Genomic DNA, 19,714 nt, shown 5'->3' on the forward strand with positions numbered 1-19,714 from the left:
GACGCAGAAAGATCAAAACTTTGAAAGGCTCCCGTTCTTAATCCTAAAGAGCTGTAGTACTTGTCGCGTTTGAAATACCCGCTGAGGCCCACCATACTCTAAAGTCATGAGCTATCCATCATCATTGAATACCAGTCCCTACCCCCTAATGCTGCCAGCGCGCCCATCGTCCCCTCTCACACAACCCTGACCTTGAACACTGAATCAATCGTAAGGTGAATACGAATGTGCATATACACAGACACGCGTGCAAGGATTCAATATGTACAGAAACTAGCTTACAATCCACACATATAACCCCACATCCATACATACAGGTATTTGTACAGGGCAGCTACTTCCAAACATGTATCGATGCATAAACATATGCCTAAACAGACATGCACGCGTGTACATGCGTGCATGTACACATACATGCGTAGCCATGTGAACATGCACCAATGCATGCGAACGAACAGATGCATGCGTTATTAAATGCACACGCTCCACGTGCAGATGCATGGATGCACATATGCATGCATACACATGGCACACGAGGACATATATAAACACAAGATAGACACAAAAGCTGGAGTAACTCAGCTGGTCAGACAGCATCTGTGGAGAAAAGGAAGATGTGACGTTTCTGGTCGAGACCCTTCTTCGGACTGAAGAAAGATCTTGACCCGAAACGTCACCCATTCCTTCTCTCCAGAGATGCTGCCTGTCCCGCTGAGTTGCTCCAGGAATTCGTGTCTATCTTCGGTTTAAACCAGCATCTGCACTTTCTTCTTACACATACCTAAACACATACGCGCATATATGTGTATAAATACGCTCATATACACGTATACGCATGCACGCATGAATACGCTCTCACATACGAATCCACATGCACGGAGACACACAAAATTACACATTCACTAGTGCAGGCGCCGTCTTTCACTCTAACTCCGGTCTGGTGGGCACAAATGCGCGCCGATTCTTCCAACAACACGAACAACGTCGATTTTTTTTCCCATTCCATTTATTATGCAGTATTTTCTATAGTTTTTTTTTTGGTACAAATTCTTGGTGAATGGAAAATAAAGCAGTAGTTCTAAAAAGTCATCTCTTGTTTTAAATAACCCACGTTCTCACCTATTGCTATTTAGTTCGAACTCTACGAACACGTTTAACAAAGGTCGCCTTCCATCCCCTCGACCTGGGCAGCTAATTGCCGGCGAGGGAACATTTAACACCAATACAAACATAGTTCCGTATGAGTTCAGGCAGAAATAATGTCGTAATGTCCTTTTAATCGGTTATAGTTCAATGCTACGCGTAACCAACACCCCGTTTCCCCCCACCCTACCCCCTCCCTTCCCACACAGGTCTGTACATTGTTTATTGCCATCGTGAAGATGTTCTTTTCATCGTCCTATGGTAATATTAGCTCCAAGCGCAGACGGAGGAGACAGGTGTCTCTTTCCTGGCGAGGTGGAGTTTCAATTTCCCGCAAACAACCTCCAATCCGAAATGTGTTATCTTTGGTTAAATGTTTCTTCAGTTGTCAGGTAACATATGCTCATGTCCTCGGAGCGCCGTCTTCGCTAAGCGCACACGCTGAGCTCCTTTCTGACAGAACATTGCTTGCACTGGACCACGCAACACCAGTGGAAACGACACTTGCAGTTCTCCTCAAAGCTCACGGTCTCTTTCTGGTGACCCCGGCCGCAGCAGAGCAGATCGCAGCCGCTCACGTCCTGAGCTGTGCCGTTGCACACTCGGCCCCGTGTCCCCGGCGCGCCCGTGCGTCTGTTGGGCAGGCAGAAATCGGGCGACTCGGCGGAGTAGACCAGGTCCTGCTTGTCGGGCTGCTTGATGTTGTGTCCCACCGGTATCAGCGTCTTCCCGTCGTTGCCGCCCATCACCTTGAAAGCCCCATTGAAACGCTCGAAGAGTCGCCCACCCACCTCCCGAAAGTGAGGCATCTTCTCCCAGCAGGTTTTCAGTGAACACGAGCCAGACAACCCGTGGCACTTGCATTCAGTCCGCATGTAGTTCTTAATCATCTGCAATTGAGGAGGAAAGTGCAGATACAGAGGTAAGTTCAACTTGAAACTACACAGGAGACACAAAGAACTGCAGGTGCTGTACTGTGCAGATGCGAACTACTATCTACCTCCTTGAACTACTGGCTACCTCGTCGGCGACCCTCGGACTATCCTCGGACTGCCTGAAGAAGGGTCTCGACCCAAAACGAGAGTCTGAATAAAGGTCTCGACCCGAAACGTCACCCATTCATTCTCTCCAGAGATGCTGCCTGTCCTGTTGAGTTACTCCAGCACTTTGTGACTATCTCGGACTATCTTTGATCGGACATTGCTGGCTTTACCTTGCACTGAACGTTATTCCCTTGTCGTGTATCTATCTGTACACTCTACACGGCTCGATTGTAATCAGCTATTGACATCTTTCTGTTGACATCGGTACATGTGACATTAAACTAAACTGTAACGCAGTGCTCCAGAGTCTTGGAGGAACAGCACCTGATATTTTGCTTCGGTAGCTAACACCCCAGCGGTATGAACATTGCATCCTCTAATTTTAAGTAACTTCGACAAACACCCACCCCATGTCCTCATCCTCCACCCGAGTTGCTTAACCATTTCCACGGTTGGCCATATTGTATCCCTCTTGTGTTCACACCTTCGGCAACCAACTATGGGCCTACCAGGGCACCACCCAGCCTGGTCTTTACTCGCCTCCAGCTCTCCACCCTCCCCTGCAACCCCTACTTTCCGTCTGAAGAAGGGCCCCGATCCGAAAAGCCACCTATCCCTTTTCTCCAGAAATGCTGCCTGACTCGCTGAGTTATTCCAGCGCTCTGTGCACGTTTTCAAGAGAGAGTTAGATTTAGCTCTTCGGGCTAAAGGAATCAAGGGATATGGGGGGTGGGGGGGAGCAGGAACGGGGTACTGATTGTAGATGCTCAGCCATGATCATGTTGAATGGCGGTGCTGGCTAGAAGGGCCGAATGGCCTCCTCCTGCGCCTATTTCTCTATGTTTCTATGTGTCAATCTTTGGCGGCCGCAGTTCTTTGTTTCTCCCTCCAGAGATGCTACCTGAATCGATCAGTTACTCCAGCGTTGTGCATCCTCCCGTAACACTGGAGTATTTTGCACGAGTGGGACAGTTAGAAAGGACAGTGTGGGTTTCCGCAGCGCCTCGCAGGGCTTCTTCAGTGCCTAGTCGCTGCAGAGATCGGGAGACTCTGGGCAACCAGTCCCTCAGACAGACACGTGCTAATCGGAATACCCCAGCCTCCGAGACACGAGAATGGTGGAAACACTTGTGCAAGAAGCAACTGCAGATGCTGGTTTACACCGAAGATAGATACAAGTCAGGGGACTAGTTTCTCTGACTAGTTTAGACAATAGACAATAGGTGCAGGAGGCACCAATTCGAGCCAGCACCACCATTCAATGTGATCATGGCTGATCATTCTCAATCAGTACCCCGTTCCTGCCTTCTCCCCATACCCCCTGACTCCGCTATCCTTAAGAGCTCTATCTAGCTCTCTCTTGAATGCATTCAGAGAATTGGCCTCCACTGCCTTCTGAGGCAGAGAATTCCACAGATTCACAACTCTCTGACTGAAAAAGTTTTTCCTCGTCTCAGTTCTAAATGGCCTACCCCTTATTCTTAAACTGTGGCCCCTTGATCTGGACTCCCCCAACATTGGGAACATGTTTCCTGCCTCTAACGTGTCCAGCCCCTTAATAATCTTATACGTTTCGATAAGTTCCCCTCTCATCCTTCTAAATTCCAGTGTGTACAAGCCTAGTCGCTCCAGTCTTTCAACATACGACAGTCCCGCCATTCCGGGAATTAACCTAGTAAACCTACGCTGCACGCCCTCAATAGCAAGAATATCCTTCCTCAAATTTGGAGACCAAAACTGCACACAGTACTCCAGGTGCGGTCTCACTGGGGAACTGCAGAAGGACCTCTTTGCTCCTATACTCAACTCCTCTTGTTGTGAAGGCCAACTGTTTCATTGTCCTGATTAAATATCACTGATTGTATGGTTCGTTGGCACCTGCCCCTCCGCTGAAAATGTGCCATTTTATGGACACAAAGTGCTGGAGTAACTCAGCGGGACAGGCAGCATCTCTGGATAGAAGGAATGGGTAACGTTTCAGGTCGAGACGTCTGAACGAGGAAGGGTCTCGACCCGAAACGTCACCCATCCCGTTTCTCCAGAGATGCTGCCTGTTCGGCTGAGTTACTCCAGCGTTTTGTGTCTATCTTCGGTTTAAACCAGCATCTGCTATTAAACCAGCCATGAAGATCTAAAATGGTACACAATGTACCATTTTTTAAAATCTCGGAGACAACCCACGCAGGTCACGGGGAGAACGTACAAGCTCCGTACAGACGGCGCCCGTAGTCAGGATCGAACTCGGGTCTCTGGCGCTGTGAGGCAGCAACTCTACCGCTATGCTCACATAGTGCCATGGGCTCTTTCGCACATTCGCCTGAGATGGTAAATGGTACCTCGATTTCACACCGTGCAGTGCCGCCTTCATCTTTGCTCTCAATGTCTCCGGAGTGGCTGTTTATTCATTCCAATGTACGTTACATTACAATCTACATCGGCTGCAAACTGTTTCCAGATGTCCTGAAAGCCGCTTCACAATTGCAAGTCTATGTTTACTGTAACTGAGATTCATATAAACAACAGCGTTTAACTGATTTACCAGACGAAGCGATTTAACCCGTGCACGAATTTGTGTCTGATAAATGAGTAAACAGATCGGGAATTGGCTGATGTACATTACACATTAGTGCAGGCATGAGATACACAGGCAGTTGATGTGCATGTGTGTGAGAGAATTGATTACAGGGAGATAAGTGGGGAGGGGGGGGGGGAGGGGGTGGTGAGGGCAAGCGATTGATGGAAGTTTCACAAGAACTAGCAAATATTTGATGGCCTCCTTCTGCATGGTAAGAATCTATGAAGGGTAAAGCCTAATAGCAATTGTATGCTTCTAATGCATTCTGTTAGTCAGTTTCCGATGAAGTGACAACTAAGTGTAGTCCTCAGTTGGAGTAGAATTATTTTTTTGTCAGACCACACTTGAATATTGTGTACAGTTTTGGTTGCCACTGGAGCATGGGATAGCAATCCAAATAGAGACAGTGCAGAAGAGATTCGCCTGGATGTTGTCTATAATGGAAGGCTGTAATTATAAGGAGACATTGGATGAATGGGCTTATACTCACTGGGACGTTTCAATAGACAAAAGACAATAGACAATAGAACTGAGATGAGGAAAAACTTTTTCAGTCAGAGAGTTGTGAATATGTGGAATTCTCTGCCTCAGAAGGCAGTGGAGGCCAATTCTCTGAATGCATTCAAGAGAGAGCTGGATAGAGCTCTTAAGGATAGTGGAGTCAGGGGGTATGGGGAGAAGGCAGGAACGGGGTACTGATTGAGAATGATCAGCCATGATCACATTGAATGGCGGTGCTGGCTCGAAGGGCCGAATGGCCTCCTCCTGCATCTATTGTCTATTGTCTATTGACATAGGAGGTTGAGGGATGATCGTACAGAGGCTTACAAAATTACGAAAGGCATAGATAAGATAGATAGTCAGTGTAAGAAAATAACTGCAGATGCTGGTACAAATCGAAGGTATTTATTCACAAAATGCTGGAGTAACTCAGCAGGTCAGGCAGCATCTCAGGAGAGAAGGAATGGGCGATGTTTCGGGTCGACACCCTTCTTCAGACTGATGTCAGGGGCGCGGGACGAAGGAAGGATATAGGTGGAGACAGGAAGATAGTGGGAGATCTGGGAAGGGGGAGGGGAAGAGAGGGACAGAGGAACTATCTAAAGTTGGAGAAGTCAATGTTCGTACCGCTGGGCTGCAAGCTGCCCAGGCGAAATGTGAGGTGCTGTTTCTCCAATTTCCGGTGGGCCTCACTATGGCCTCACTATGGATTCACTATAGTCAGAGTCTTTGTTTTTTCCCCAAGGCAGAGGAGTCTAGAATTAGAGGTTACAGGTTTAAGATGAGAGGGGCAAAGCTGAGGTATCTGCATGCACTAAATGCTTCTCCGCTCATCAATGACTGATGAAAATACAGTGGTGCTTCTACAGTGGCGCAATGTAGACATGTTCTCTGCCCCAGGGCCGTTTTTACAGCATTATGGCCCCCCGGGCAAAGCAGTGTACTGGGGCCCCTACCGTTACTCTCCCCCACCCCCCTTTCCCTACCAGCCCCCCCCCCTGTCGTGCCGGCGAAAAGCACTTACCGAAAAGCACTTAGCGATGGACTTAGGGTGCTACATTGTTGCGAAAAGTACTTACAGATCGCTGTGAGAAGCACTTAGGGACCGAAAATGTTGCGAAAAAAGCACTTATTGAACCTACATTTTTAAAGTAGTATTTATTTATTGCGAGTCATTTAACATACACAGATCAGCATGGGGCCCCTATGCTCGTGGGGCCCCAGGCAAGTGCCCATCAGGCCCATGCGTTAAGACAGCCCTGCTCTGGCCTACTTTGGCTAAGCTGACCAAAGTAGTCCTTTCGCTGCAAAGTGCTTTATGATGCCCGACTAGAATACGTTCCATGTTGTATCTGTGTTCTGATTGAATGACATGTGCTAAAAGAACATTTAAAAAATGTTAGACACAAAAAGCTGGAGTAACTCAGCGGGACAGGCAGCCTCTCTGGAGAGAAGGAATGGGTGACATTTCGAGTCGAGACCCTTCTTCAGACCCGAAACGTCACCCATTCCTATTCTCCAGAAATGCTGCCTGTCCCGCTGAGTTACTCCAGCTTTTTGTGTCTATCTTCGGTTTAAACCAGCATCTGCAGTTCCTTCCTACACATTTAAAGAATGTTTACATCAATAGGTTCTAAAATAAATTCTGTCGGAAAAGAATGTGGTCAAAAAGATTGTGTTTGAATGTTCTAAAGTGGACCTGATAAAATGTTGAAAAATAATACATTTATTGTTTTAGAAGACATGTTCTAAAACAGTGTTAAGGTTTTAAGAAATTGCATGGGTAAAAAATGCACTTGGAAGAATGTTATTTGTTATGTATTTAAAGATTGTGGCCTCAAAGAACACTTTTATAAAGTGTTCCAAAAATGTGTTTGTGTTCTTAAATAATGTGCTCCAGATATATATTTAAAATTTCATTTGTAGTTCCAAACAAAGGAAATCTTCACTACCACAGCTAGAATGTTGTTACACATTGTGCCCACAGGAATTCTTACCCCCACATGTGCTGACTACCTTAACAACCACACACTCAACATTTGACAGCATAAGATTGCTCTGGATAATCACGAATCGGCTCTTTTTAAAGTCCAACACTGCAAATATTTATATCAAATTACTTTACCTGTATTTAGTAATCTAGGGAATAATAAATTCTCTCTGTTGGCTCTTTCTGCAGACATGGGCACTGACCTGAAACAATGAAGTTTCTGTATCCCAATCTACATACCAGGTCCATCAGTAACTTCAATCTATCCCTCAATTGTTCCGATTCTGTTCAGTTATGCATTTTGCAATGAGATTGCTTCCATCTACCAGAGCTGTAATTGGATTTTGCTTCATTAAATATTTACTTAATTAAAACATTTCAAAAGGATCTGAATGGATAAGCAGCTTAACTATTAAGCACGGTGTAGATATTCAAGGCATCTTTCGCTAACTTATATGTACAGTATCAGAATTCTGTCTATATGTAGTAGTTCTGCAAAAGCATACATGAAGTTGCAAATGAGACGTTTGAAAAACACAACTTTAAGCTACTTGTGAAGGATTCCTTTTTACTGTAACTTTAGCAGATCACATTGATAAGTGTTCCACAGGCCCCCATTGAAATTTGAAATTTAGTTGAGTTTATTGTCACGTGTACCGAGGTACAGTGAAAAGCATTTTTGTTACGTGCTATCCAGTCAGCGGAAAGACGGAACATGATTACAATCAAGTTGACCACAGTGGACAGGTACAGGGTAAAGGGACTAAAGTTTAATGCTGGATAAAGTCCAGTAAAGTCCGATTAAAGATAGTCCGAGGGTCTCCAATGAGGTAACTGGCAGGTCAGGACCACTCTCAAGTTCAGAGATTCTAATGAATTATATAAAAAAACGACTATCATCAGAACTCATAAAATGGAATCTAACAAACCCCTCCTGCTCAATACCAATACTTTTACTTAGTTTAGAACATCAAAATTACACATTATGTTATCATGAGATCGCTGGCTTGCCATTGTAATAGAGGTATTAACTCACTTCATTACAAATTGCTGAAAGTTCCAGGAACATAAGAGAACAGCATATGGACATAGCAAAATGAATACTCTTGAGAATAACTACTTGACTACTCGCGTTTTGCTTTGCGAAATTCGATTTTTCTTCTTCTTTGTTCTCTTTCTTCGGAGTGCTTCAGCAATTCGAAATGTTTCTGGGTAGCCCGAAAATCAAATTGGAAATACTAAATAGCAGAAGTTAGAAGTGTCACGTGCAGTGCGCGTCATTGTACAGATGTAAAAACTGTATTTGAAAGGCCAAAATAAGATTATGGTGCCATCAGTTCATGCTGAATGCTAGTTGGGAAGAAGCCTAATTAATGAGAGGATTGTTCTGAGAGCAGATCTGGTACACAGTTGGGCACATTATTCTAGTCTTTGATGTGGGTGTTAAATGGTTCCTGGCCAGGGCATAGAAAGGGATATTTAATGAGAAAAGTTGCACTGACAGATCTCCATTGGAATTAACTAACACAAGCTAACTAATTTCTCATTAAGACAGATACAAAATGCTGGAGTAACTCAGCAGGACAGGCAGCATCTCTGGAGAGAAGGAATGGGTGACGTTTCGGTTCGAGACCCTTCCACCAACTGAGAGTCAGGGGTGAGGGGTGAGGGAGACACAGGGTTATGGCAGTGTGAAAATGATAGATCAAAGGGGACAACGGTCAAGGAAAGTGTAGAATAGATCATTGTTCGCTCGGTGAAGGTGGCAACGAGGCATACAAAGATAAAATGTAATCTGGAAGACAGTCAGACTGGTCGGAGAACTGGGAGTGGGGAGGGATGGAGAGAGAAGGAAAGCAAGGGTTACTTGAAGTTAGAGAAGTCAATGTTCATACTGCTGGGGTGTATCCTTCCTACTAATTTCTAATTAAGATCCATCCACTGAATGGTTAAAGAAACAAATAGAACATAGAACAGAACCACAGAAGAATGGTCCCTTCAGCCCACAATGTTCGTACCGAACACAATACAACTTATTTCTTATTGTCCAACTTATTGTCAACTTATTTACATCGGCAAAACCAAGCGCAGGCTCGGCTGATCGCTTCGCTCAACACCTGCGCTCGGTCCGCATTGACCAAGCTGATCTCCCGGTGGCCGAGCACTTCAACTCCCCCTCCCATTCCCAGTCTGACCTTTCTGTCATGGGCCTCCTCCAGTGCCATCGTGAGGCCCACCGGAAATTGGAGGAACAGCACCTCATATTTCGCCTGGGCAGCTTGCAGCCCAGCGGTATGAACATCGACTTCTCCAACTTTAGGTAGTTCCTCTGTCCCTCTCTTCCCCTCCTCCTTCCCAGATCTCCCTCTATCTTCCTGTCTCCACCTATATCCTTCCTTTGTCCCGCCCCCTGACATCAGTCTGAAGAAGGGTCTCGACCCGAAACGTCACCCATTCCTTCTCTCTCGCGATGCTGCCTGACCTGCTGAGTTACTCCAGCATTTTTTGGAAATAATACAAAGCTTAACTCATCTCCTTTGTCTGTACATGATAAAACATCTTTTGAAACCAATTGTCTCACATCCTCTGGCTTGGAACAAATAATAAACATTGTTATTCTCAGATATATTTCAATTATGCAGCAGTATGAATGAGCTGAGCTAACATTGTGTAGTCAAGAGCACGAATCACCTCTAACCTTTAGAATGGATGCTGACTAAAACAGATTAGGAGTGTCTCGATTCTGAGAAGGAATTGACTTGTAGAGTAACTGGGATGACTATCCTTTCATCTCTGGGACTGAGATTCATATCAACCACATAAAGATTAGGTTAACGTATTGTAGCCTGCTTTTTCTTTCTTGGACTGTGTAATTATAAATTTTGTTTTTGATCTTCAAAATGAAATGAGTTGCTGCCAGTTCCATATAATATATTTGCCCCAATTTCACCATAGCAACTGAGTCGTTTCTTACTTTAACATCCAGTTCTGTCACAGATACTATTCGATGATAATTTTAGAAAGTGGTGTTTGCAGCTGGAACAACTGTTTAATGAATATTTAATTAAAATACAAAACGACTTAAATCACTACTAAAATGAATATGAATGGAGTGATAATTATTTAAGACTTATCGTATGCAAGGAATGCTTGGGACCGAAACTGCTCTAAATATGTTTGGTGTTAGCACTGGCGAAACCAACAGATTAAATAATCAAAGATTGTCTTTTTAACTGGTCTGATGCTCTTGATTATGCAGGTAAAATAATTAGTAAATGCTCTTTACAGCAAGTAAACATTTGTATATCATATCATATCATATATATACAGCCGGAAACAGGCCTTTTCGGCCCTCCAAGTCCGTGCCGCCCAGTGATCCCCGTACATTAACACTATCCTACACCCACTAGGGACAATTTTTACATTTTACATTTACCCAGCCAATTAACCTACATACCCGTACGTCTTTGGAGTGTGGGAGGAAACCGAAGATCTCGGAGAAAACCCACGCAGGTCACGGGGAGAACGTACAAACTCCTTACAGTGCAGCACCCGTAGTCAGGATCGAACCTGAGTCTCCGGCGCTGCATTCGCTGTAAAGCAGCAACTCTACCGCTGCGCTACCGTGCCGCCGAATTCTAAGGAAATTCTAAGGAGAGTTGTGAACCTGTGGAATTCTCTGCCTCAGAAGGCAGTGGAGGCCAATTATAGACAATAGACAATAGACAATAGGTGCAGGAGTAGGCCATTCAGCCCTTCGAGCCAGCACCGCCATTCAATGCGATCATGGCTGATCACTCTCAATCAGTACCCCATTCCTGCCTTCTCCCCATACCCCCTCACTCCGCTATCCTTAAGAGCTCTATCCAGCTCTCTCTTGAAAGCATCCAACGAACTGGCCTCCACTGCCTTCTGAGGCAGAGAATTCCACACCTTCACCACTCTCTGACTGAAAAAGTTCTTCCTCATCTCCGTTCTAAATGGCCTACCCCTTATTCTTGAACTGTGGCCCCTTGTTCTGGACTCCCCCAACATTGGGAACATGTTTCCTGCCTCTAATGTGTCCAATCCCCTAATTATCTTATATGTTTCAATAAGATCCCCCCTCATCCTTCTAAATTCCAGTGAATGCGTTCAAGAGAGAGCTGGATAGAGCTCTTAAGGATGGTGGAGTCAGGGGGTATGGGGAGAAGGCAGGAACGGGGTACTGATTGAGAATGATCAGCCATGATCACATTGAATGGCGGTGCTGGCTCGAAGGGCCGAATGGCCTCCTCCTGCACCTATTGTCTATTGTCTTTTAACCATACATAGAGTCATACAGCATGGAAACAGGTCCTTCAGCCCAACGTTTTCATGCCAACCAAGATGCCCCATCGACACTAGTCCCACCTGCCTGTGTTTGAGCCACCAGCCTCCAAACCTTTCCTATCTATGTACCTGACCAAATGTATTTTTAATGTTGTTATAGTAAACCTACCTCAACTATCTCCTCTGGCAGTTCATTTCATATACCAGCCACCCTTGATTCTTGATTCCCCCACTCTGGGTAATAGCCTCTGTGCATCTACCCTGTCTATTCCCCTCATGATCGTATAAAGCTCTCTAAAATCAACCCTCATCCTCCTGAGCTCCAAGGTGTAAAGTCTCCAAGCTGGACTAACCTCTCCCTATGGCACAGACCCTTAAATCTTGGCAACATCCTCATTAATGCCATGTTAAAAAGAAAACCAGGCCTTTAATTCAAATTTTGCTTGAGATAATTAGCACAAGAACATTTTCTTTGGGAGGTTAATATTGATCATTGTACGCTTTGACTGTTTCCCCATTGCTGCCTGTTTCAAATAGGCCTGTAAAGTCTCCAGTTTTTAGACACAAAAAGCTGGAGTAACTCAGCGGGTCAGACGGCATTTCTGGAGAACAGGAACAGGTGACGTTTCGGGGAAAGGTCTCAACCCGAAACATCACCTATTCCTTTTCTCCAGAAATGCTGCCTGATCCGCTGAATTACTCCAGCTTTTTGTGTCTTATCTTTGGTTTAAGCCAGCATCTGCAGTTCCTTCCTACACAAGTCTCCAGCTTTTGCTCATTTTCTGTTGGAAACTGTAATGTGTTACTCACCTGTCTCCCCCGTTGAAATAAAATCCTATTTATATACACATGGTTTGTGCATGGACTTATGATTAAGGACCCTTCCACTTTGGAACATACTGGGATTGCTAAGTATTTGTACGACACAATCAGTTCGCAATTTATTATGTATAGGAGAAAAACTGCAGATGCTGGTTTAAATTGGAGGTAGACATAAAATGCTGGAGTAACTCAGCGGGTCAGGCAGCATCTCGGGAGAGAAGGAATGGATGACGTTTCGGGTCGAGACTCTTCCTCAGACTTATTATTTCCTACCGGGGTTCATGTTGATATATTTGAACAGAATTGTTGTTAACCTTTATTTTTTTTAATGGGTTAGACATGGGAAGCATGTCAAAATAACACAATAATTTTTTGCACTAAGTGAGATTTTACAAATGTTCGAAAGATCAAAATTAACCAGAATCCTGAAACTGCAATGTTTTCCAACAGTCCCTTTCTCCATATGGAAAATGTGTCCCAGTACAGTGTGGCCTGGGGATTAAAAAGTCTTTTGTGCAAGAGCTGCTTGGGTTTCGAAGTGGAATTAATCTAGAGATTCTCAACTGGTCTCCAAACGCCATTAGGTTGACAGCGACAAAAAAGGGTATGATGATGGCTTCTGAAAGAAATGGCAATGTTACCCGTGCACAGTACTGACCTGGTCAGAGGTGAGGAAGCGTAGATGTGGAATCCATAACAATAAAATCCTTCATCTTGACAAGTACATTTATCAAAAGATATGGTTTTCATACAGGGAAGTAACATCTGTGGGAAGGAACTGGTTATCTCACATCTAAATTGGTTTTGGACCATAACAATCCACTGGAATCTTTCCCAATTCTTTATCTCTGCACTGTTATTTTGTTTGGAATGACAGATCATTTCAATGCTATTAATTCCCTCGTAGTATATTTATCTTGCTCCAATTACGTTACGAATTGTGCTTTCGATCAATAATAAGGGAAGCTTTCAGAATTCAAATTGTACACTCAGTATTATTTGTGGAACTGGCAAATGCAGTTTATATGAATTTCTATCTCTGACGGATTATATAAAATTGCATACAAATGCAGTCCACTGTATATATTGTAGTGTACTTTCAGATAAACATGTTGCAATTCTCGTAAACCTTTGGGATTTGAACAGGTCACGCTGCCAGATGAGAAGCTATTTTGTAAAAATTACTGGGACTATTTTGCTCGAAGGAGAAATCAGTTAATGGATGCTTCCAAAATTGTGAGGGTCTCTGATCGGGTAAACAATGGGAGACGGGTCATATGTTTGGAGAGTCAATGACCAATTAATTTAAGATTATTAATGATAGTAGAAACTTACACCAAGTCACAACATGGAATCTTTTTCCACAGAGGCTGTTTAAGGCAGAAGGGGGAAATCTTTGAGGGGAAATCAGATCCATACTGAAGGCAAAGAATAGAACAAAGTTGTGGTGGGGGGGAGGTGAACAATGTTCAGAGTTGGGTTTGGATTGAGTTAAGTGTGGAGATCAGAAATCTGATCCAGTGAGGGGAAAATACAACAGGCATATCGCCATTCACTTAAGAACACTGTTCACTCCAGCAAAGTGTTTGACTCCTGAGATGTGGGCTGCAACTTCAAAGTCAGCCACGTTGCTGCAAGTCTGGTTTAGGCCAAACTGGGCAAACCCTATTAAATTTCTTTCCATGAGCAACCATCTCAGAGTCTCCTGGTCGTCGTTACGGATGCACCTTGTGCCAATTTTAAAACCCAGATTATTGAATTAGTTTAAATCCTCTGCTGCCATATTTGAACTCACGTGATTAATTGTCAGGATTCAGTGTTAAAAAGTGAAATAAAATGGAAAATGCTAAAAATCTGAAATAAATAAATGGGAAGATTTAATCAATAAGCAGAAGGTATTTATTCACAAAATGCTGGAGTAACTCAGCAGGTCAGGCAGCATCTCAGGAGAGAAGGAATGGGCGATGTTTCGGGTCGAGACCCTTCTTCAGACTGATATCAATAAGCACATCACTGTACCTCGGTACGTGTGTTAATAAAGTCTAATTGAATGGGATTGGCATTGAATTGAACCTGAGGGGTACCTTTATTGCACAAAAGGCAGTGGGTGTACGGAACAGGCTGCTGGAGGAGGTAGTTGAGGCATTTACAGTCATAACATTTAAGAAACAATTGGACAGGTACATGGATAGGATAGGTTTATAGGGATATTGGCCAAGCGCGGGGCAGGTAGGACTAGTGTAGATGGGGCATGTTGTTTGACCTGGGTAGTTGGGTTGAAGGTCCTATTTCCACACTGTATGATTAGACAATAGACAATAGGTGCAGGAGTAGGCCACTCGGCCCTTCGAGCCAGCACCACCATTCAACGTGATCATGGCTGATCATTCTCAATCAGTACCTGCCTTCTCAATCAGTTCCTGCCTTCTCCCCATACCCCCTGACTCCGTATTCCTTAAGAGCTCTATCTAGCTCTCTCTTGAATGCATTCAGAGAATTGGGAAACATGTTCCCAATGTTGGGGGAGTCCAGAACAAGGGGCCACAGTTTAAGAATAAGGGGTAGGCCATTTAGAAAGGAGATGAGGAAAAACTTTTTCAGTCAGAGTTGTGAATCTGTGGAATTCTCTGCCTCAGAAGGCAGTGAAGGCCAATTCTCTGAATGCATTCAAGAGAGAGCTAGATAGAGCTCTTAAGGATAGCGGAGTCAGGGGGTATGGGGAGAAGGCAGGAACGGGGTACTGATTGAGAATGATCAGCCATAATCACATTGAATGGTGGTGCTGGCTCGAAGGGCTGAATGGCCTCCTCCTGCACCTATTGTCTATTGTCTATTGTCTATTAAGTAACTAACTAACAAACAACACCCCCTCACCCCCCTTTCAACCCCCTTTCCTGTGTCCCACCTGGATACACATCCATTTTGCCCTTTTCACATCTCCCCCCAACCCCCCTCACCCTCCCCACCCCTTTCCATCAATAATCCTTCTGGCTTCACATTTCATGCATCTTCTATCCTTTTCTCCTTACCTCCCACTTATAGTCTTTTCATCACTAGCCTTTTTTCCACCCATCTTCCAACCAACCTCTGCACACCTTTCCCGACCTATCACTTGCCTGAAATTGTCCCACCCCCACTCACCTTTCTCCCCCTTACTGGAGAAAGGGGGAGTCCGAATCAGTCCGAAACATCACCTATCATTTTTCTCCAGAGATGGACACAGTGGATGTGGAGAGGATGTTTCCTCTAATGGGAGGGTCTCGGACTAGAGGTCATAGTTTCAAAATTAAAAGATGTTCCTTTAAGAAGGAGATGAAGAGGAATTTCTTTAGTCAGAGGGCGGTGAATCTGTGGAGTTCTTTGCCACGGATGGCTGTGGAGGCCAAGTCAATTAATATTTTTAAGGTAGAGATAGATTCTTGAATAGTCAGGGGTTATGGGGAGAAGGCAGGAGAATGGGGTTAGGAGAGAGAGATAGATCAGCCATGATTGAATGGCAGAGTAGACTTGATGGGCCGAATGGCCTAATGCTTCTCCTATCACTTATGACCTTATGAGAGATGCTGCCTGACCCGCTGAGTTACTCCAGCACTTTGTGTCCTTATTGGTTTAAACATCTCACAGAGAGGGAGAGAGAGAGAGAGTTCAAATATTGTAGGCCTGCATGCCTGCCTTCAGATCTGAAGCTGTTGACATTGGACAAGTCAGCCCAGGAAGGGCCTGGAGAGTAAACCTGGAACCGCACTGACTGGGGTGACGAGAATGCACCAAAGATTCTCTTTATATATTCAACACCAGAAGCAAGACCAAAAAAAAATGCTGGAGTAACTCAGCGGGACAGGCAGCATCTATATACTAAAACTCTTGTTTGTTTGTTCCTGAACTACAGCCAAAATGGTACACGATAGCACAACAATTCTAGGCCCACCTTACTCACCGTCGTCCCTTTGGTGCTAATGGAAGAAGTTTCATTGAAATTGGTGCTATATTTTTAAAGTTATTCACATTTTAAAGTTTAAATCTATCTCCTCGGGAGGGAGGGAGGAAGGGGTGGAGGGAGGGGGGGAGGGAGGGAGGGGGAGGATGGTGGATAAGGGGGGTTGAGGGGGATGGAGTGGGGGGGAGGGGAAGGGGAGAGGGGGAGGGAGGGGGAGAGGGGGGGCAGGTGAGGGTGCTGCACCAATGCAAGAGAGATTTGGGCCCATTTGGTCTCGTCTCTGGATAGAAGGAATAGGTGACACTTCGGGTCGAGACCCTTCTTCAGACTGAGAGTCAGGGGAGAGAGAGACACAGAGATATGGAAGGGTTAGGTGTGAAAACGAGACATCAAAAGGGACGTAGTTCAAGGAAAATGTAAAAGAGATCATTATGAGCTTGGAGAAGCAACCTTCCTTGTTCACTGAGGCACACGATTTCTCACCCAATATACATTATACAAGGAGGAAAATTCTACCCGCACATATAGAAACATAGAAACATAGAAAATAGGTGCAGGAGTAGGCCATTCGGCCCTTCGAGCCTGCACCGCCATTCAATATGATCATGGCTGATCATCCAACTCAGTATCCCGTACCTGCCTTCTCTCCATACCCCCTGATCCCTTTAGCCACAAGGGCCACATCTAACTCCCTCTTAAATATAGCCAATGAACTGGCTTCAACTACCTTCTGTGGCAGAGAATTCCACAGATTCACTACTCTCTGTGTGAAAAAAAACGTTCTCATCTCGGTCCTAAAAGACTTCCCCCTTATCCTTAAACTGTGACCCCCTTGTTCTGGACTTCCCCAACATCTGGGACAATCTTCCTGCATCTAGCCTGTCCAACCCCTTAAGAGTTTTGTAAGTTTCTATAAGATCCCCCCTCAATCTTCTAAATTCCAGCGAGTCTATCCAGTCTTTCTTCATGTGAAATTAGAAATGAGCAATTAGAATTAGCAAAGAAGCATCTCATTCTGTACACAGGCAGAAGAGAACAGAGACATTTCTGGATCTAAACCTACCAGACGGCCCGCCTCGTTGTTGTGCAGATCTATCAAGGACTTGATGTCACTTTGACCTTTTCTCTTCCTGGCGTCCATGAACTGCTTGGACTTGGCGTAGCCGAACTCCGCGTCGTCCCCGTATCCTCCCCATTGCCAAGGGTTGGGGTCCCTGCCCGAGCCCGAGCCCGGAGCCTGGGCCGGAGGCGGCGGGGCGCGGCCCAGCTCGTTCTCGCATCCACACTGGAGCAGCTCACCGGTGCTGCACGCCTGTGTCACGGCGTAGGCGACCCCCGCCGAGGCGATGGCGTGAACGAAGGCCGTCTCTCTGATGTCTGAGAAAATGGCAAGGGACAGAGGTCAGTGTGACTCCACTCGACCTCGTGTACGGGTTATACCTCAAAAGCAAAGATGGACACAAAATGTATCAGACAATAACTGCAGATGCTGGTACAAATGACGCTGACATCAGTCTGAAGAAGGGTCTCGACCCGAAACGTCACCCATTCCTTCTCTCCTGAGATGCTGCCCGACCTGCTGAGTTACTCCAGCACTTTGTGAATAAATACCTTCGATAGACACAAAATGCTTGAGTAACCCAGCGGGTCAGTCAGCATCTCCAGAGAAAAGGAATAGGGGACGCTTCGTGTCCAGACCCTGCTTTAGACACGTGTTGCTAAAAGTATGTGTTGTGCATCTCATAGAGTCATAGAAACAGGCCCTTCGGCCCAACTTCATTGGCCAGTTCATTGGCTATATTTAAGAGGGAGTTAGATGTGGCCCTTGTGGCTAAAGGGATCAGGGGGTATGGAGAGAAGGCAGGTACGGGATACTGAGTTGGATGATCAGCCATGATCACATTGAATGGCGGTGCGTACAGGCTCGAAGGGCCGAATGACCTTCTCCTGCACCTATTTTCTATGTTTCTAAGTTTCTAACTTGCCTATGTCAACCAAGACCCGCTGAGTTCCTCCAGCACTTTGTGTTTTGCTGAAGATTCCAGCATCTGCGATTCGTTGTGTCTCTCTAATATATCATATCATATCATATATCATATCATATATATACAGCCGGAAACAGGCCTTTTCGGCCCACCAAGTCCGTGCCGCCCAGCGATCCCCGTAACATTAACACTAACCTACACCCACTAGGGAAATTTTTTACATTTACCCAGCCAATTAACCTACATACCTGTACGTCTTTGGAGTGTGGGAGGAAACCGAAGTTCTCGGAGAAAACCCACGCAGGTCACGGGGAGAACGTACAAACTCCTTACAGTGCAGCACCCGTAGTCAGGATCGAACCTGAGTCTCCGGCGCTGCATTCGCTGTAAAGCAGCAACTCTACCGCTGCGCTACCGACAATAGACAATAGACAATAGGTGCAGGAGGAGGCCATTCGGCCCTTCGAGCCAGCACCGCCATTCAATGTGATCATGGCTGATCATTCTCAATCAGTACCCCGTTCCTGCCTTCTCCCCATACCCCCTGACTCCGCTATCCTTAAGAGCTCTATCTAGCTCTCTCTTGAATGCATTCAGAGAATTGGCCTCCACTGCCTTCTGAGGCAGAGAATTCCGCAGATTCACAACTCTCTGACTGAAAATGTTTTTCCTCATCTCCGTTCTAAATGGCCTACCCCTTATTCTTAACCGATGGCCCCTTGTTCTGGACTCCCCCAACATTGGGAACATGTTTCCTGCCTCTAACGTGTCCAACCCCTTAATAATCTTATACGTTTCGATAAGATCACCTCTCATCCTTCTAAATTCCAGTGTATACAAGCCTAGTCGCTCCAGTCTTTCAACATATGACAGTCCCGCCATTCCGGGAATTAACCATCGGAGCACATCGGTTTCTTAGCCAAAGTCCAATGTCCTCAATGGGGTAGATGTGAATCGGACAGTGCCCTGGCTTATGGAAGGACCGTTCAGGAACCTGACACCAACTTTTATACAGTATAGGCAAGTTGATGCAAATCATGATTTCGGGTTAAATTCCCCGAACTGTGCCCCCCCCCCCCCCCCCCCCTCACCTTGTAGTGTGTGAGGAGTGTCGGATCAGCAATAGATGTGAAACGTTTATTTCAAACAATAAACAAGCTTGGTGCTGTTTAAATCATTCGTGTAACATAGGAATCTGCTGTGTGTCAGCCTGAGTTCCATTGAACAGACTCAAGTTCCGAGTTAGGCGCAAAAAAACTGGGCTAACTCAACGGGCCAGGCAGCATCTCTGGACAAACAAGCAACTGCAGATGCTGCTTGACACGGGAGGACACAGAGTGCTGGAGGGACTCAGTGGGCCAGGCAGCATCTGTGGAGAAAAAGATGGGTGACGTTTCGGGTCGGGAC

The 19,714-nt window shown here is 45.4% G+C and overlaps 1 protein-coding gene across 1 annotated transcript in view; it reads right to left on the minus strand.

Annotated features, from left to right (window-relative positions):
* Positions 1-1,571: 1,571 nt before the first annotated feature.
* LOC144611961 (protein Wnt-6-like) overlaps positions 1,572-19,714 on the minus strand; it is a 22,838-nt gene continuing 4,695 nt past the window's right edge. The window contains exons 3-4 of the mRNA XM_078431318.1: positions 17,386-17,699; positions 1,572-2,033 (exon numbers count right to left, since the gene is read on the minus strand). Coding sequence (XP_078287444.1) covers positions 1,572-2,033; positions 17,386-17,699 — 776 coding nt within the window. The remainder of the gene's footprint in view (positions 2,034-17,385; positions 17,700-19,714) is intronic.

This window comes from Rhinoraja longicauda, chromosome 42, assembly GCF_053455715.1.
Source record: "Rhinoraja longicauda isolate Sanriku21f chromosome 42, sRhiLon1.1, whole genome shotgun sequence".
NCBI lineage: Eukaryota > Metazoa > Chordata > Chondrichthyes > Rajiformes > Arhynchobatidae > Rhinoraja > Rhinoraja longicauda.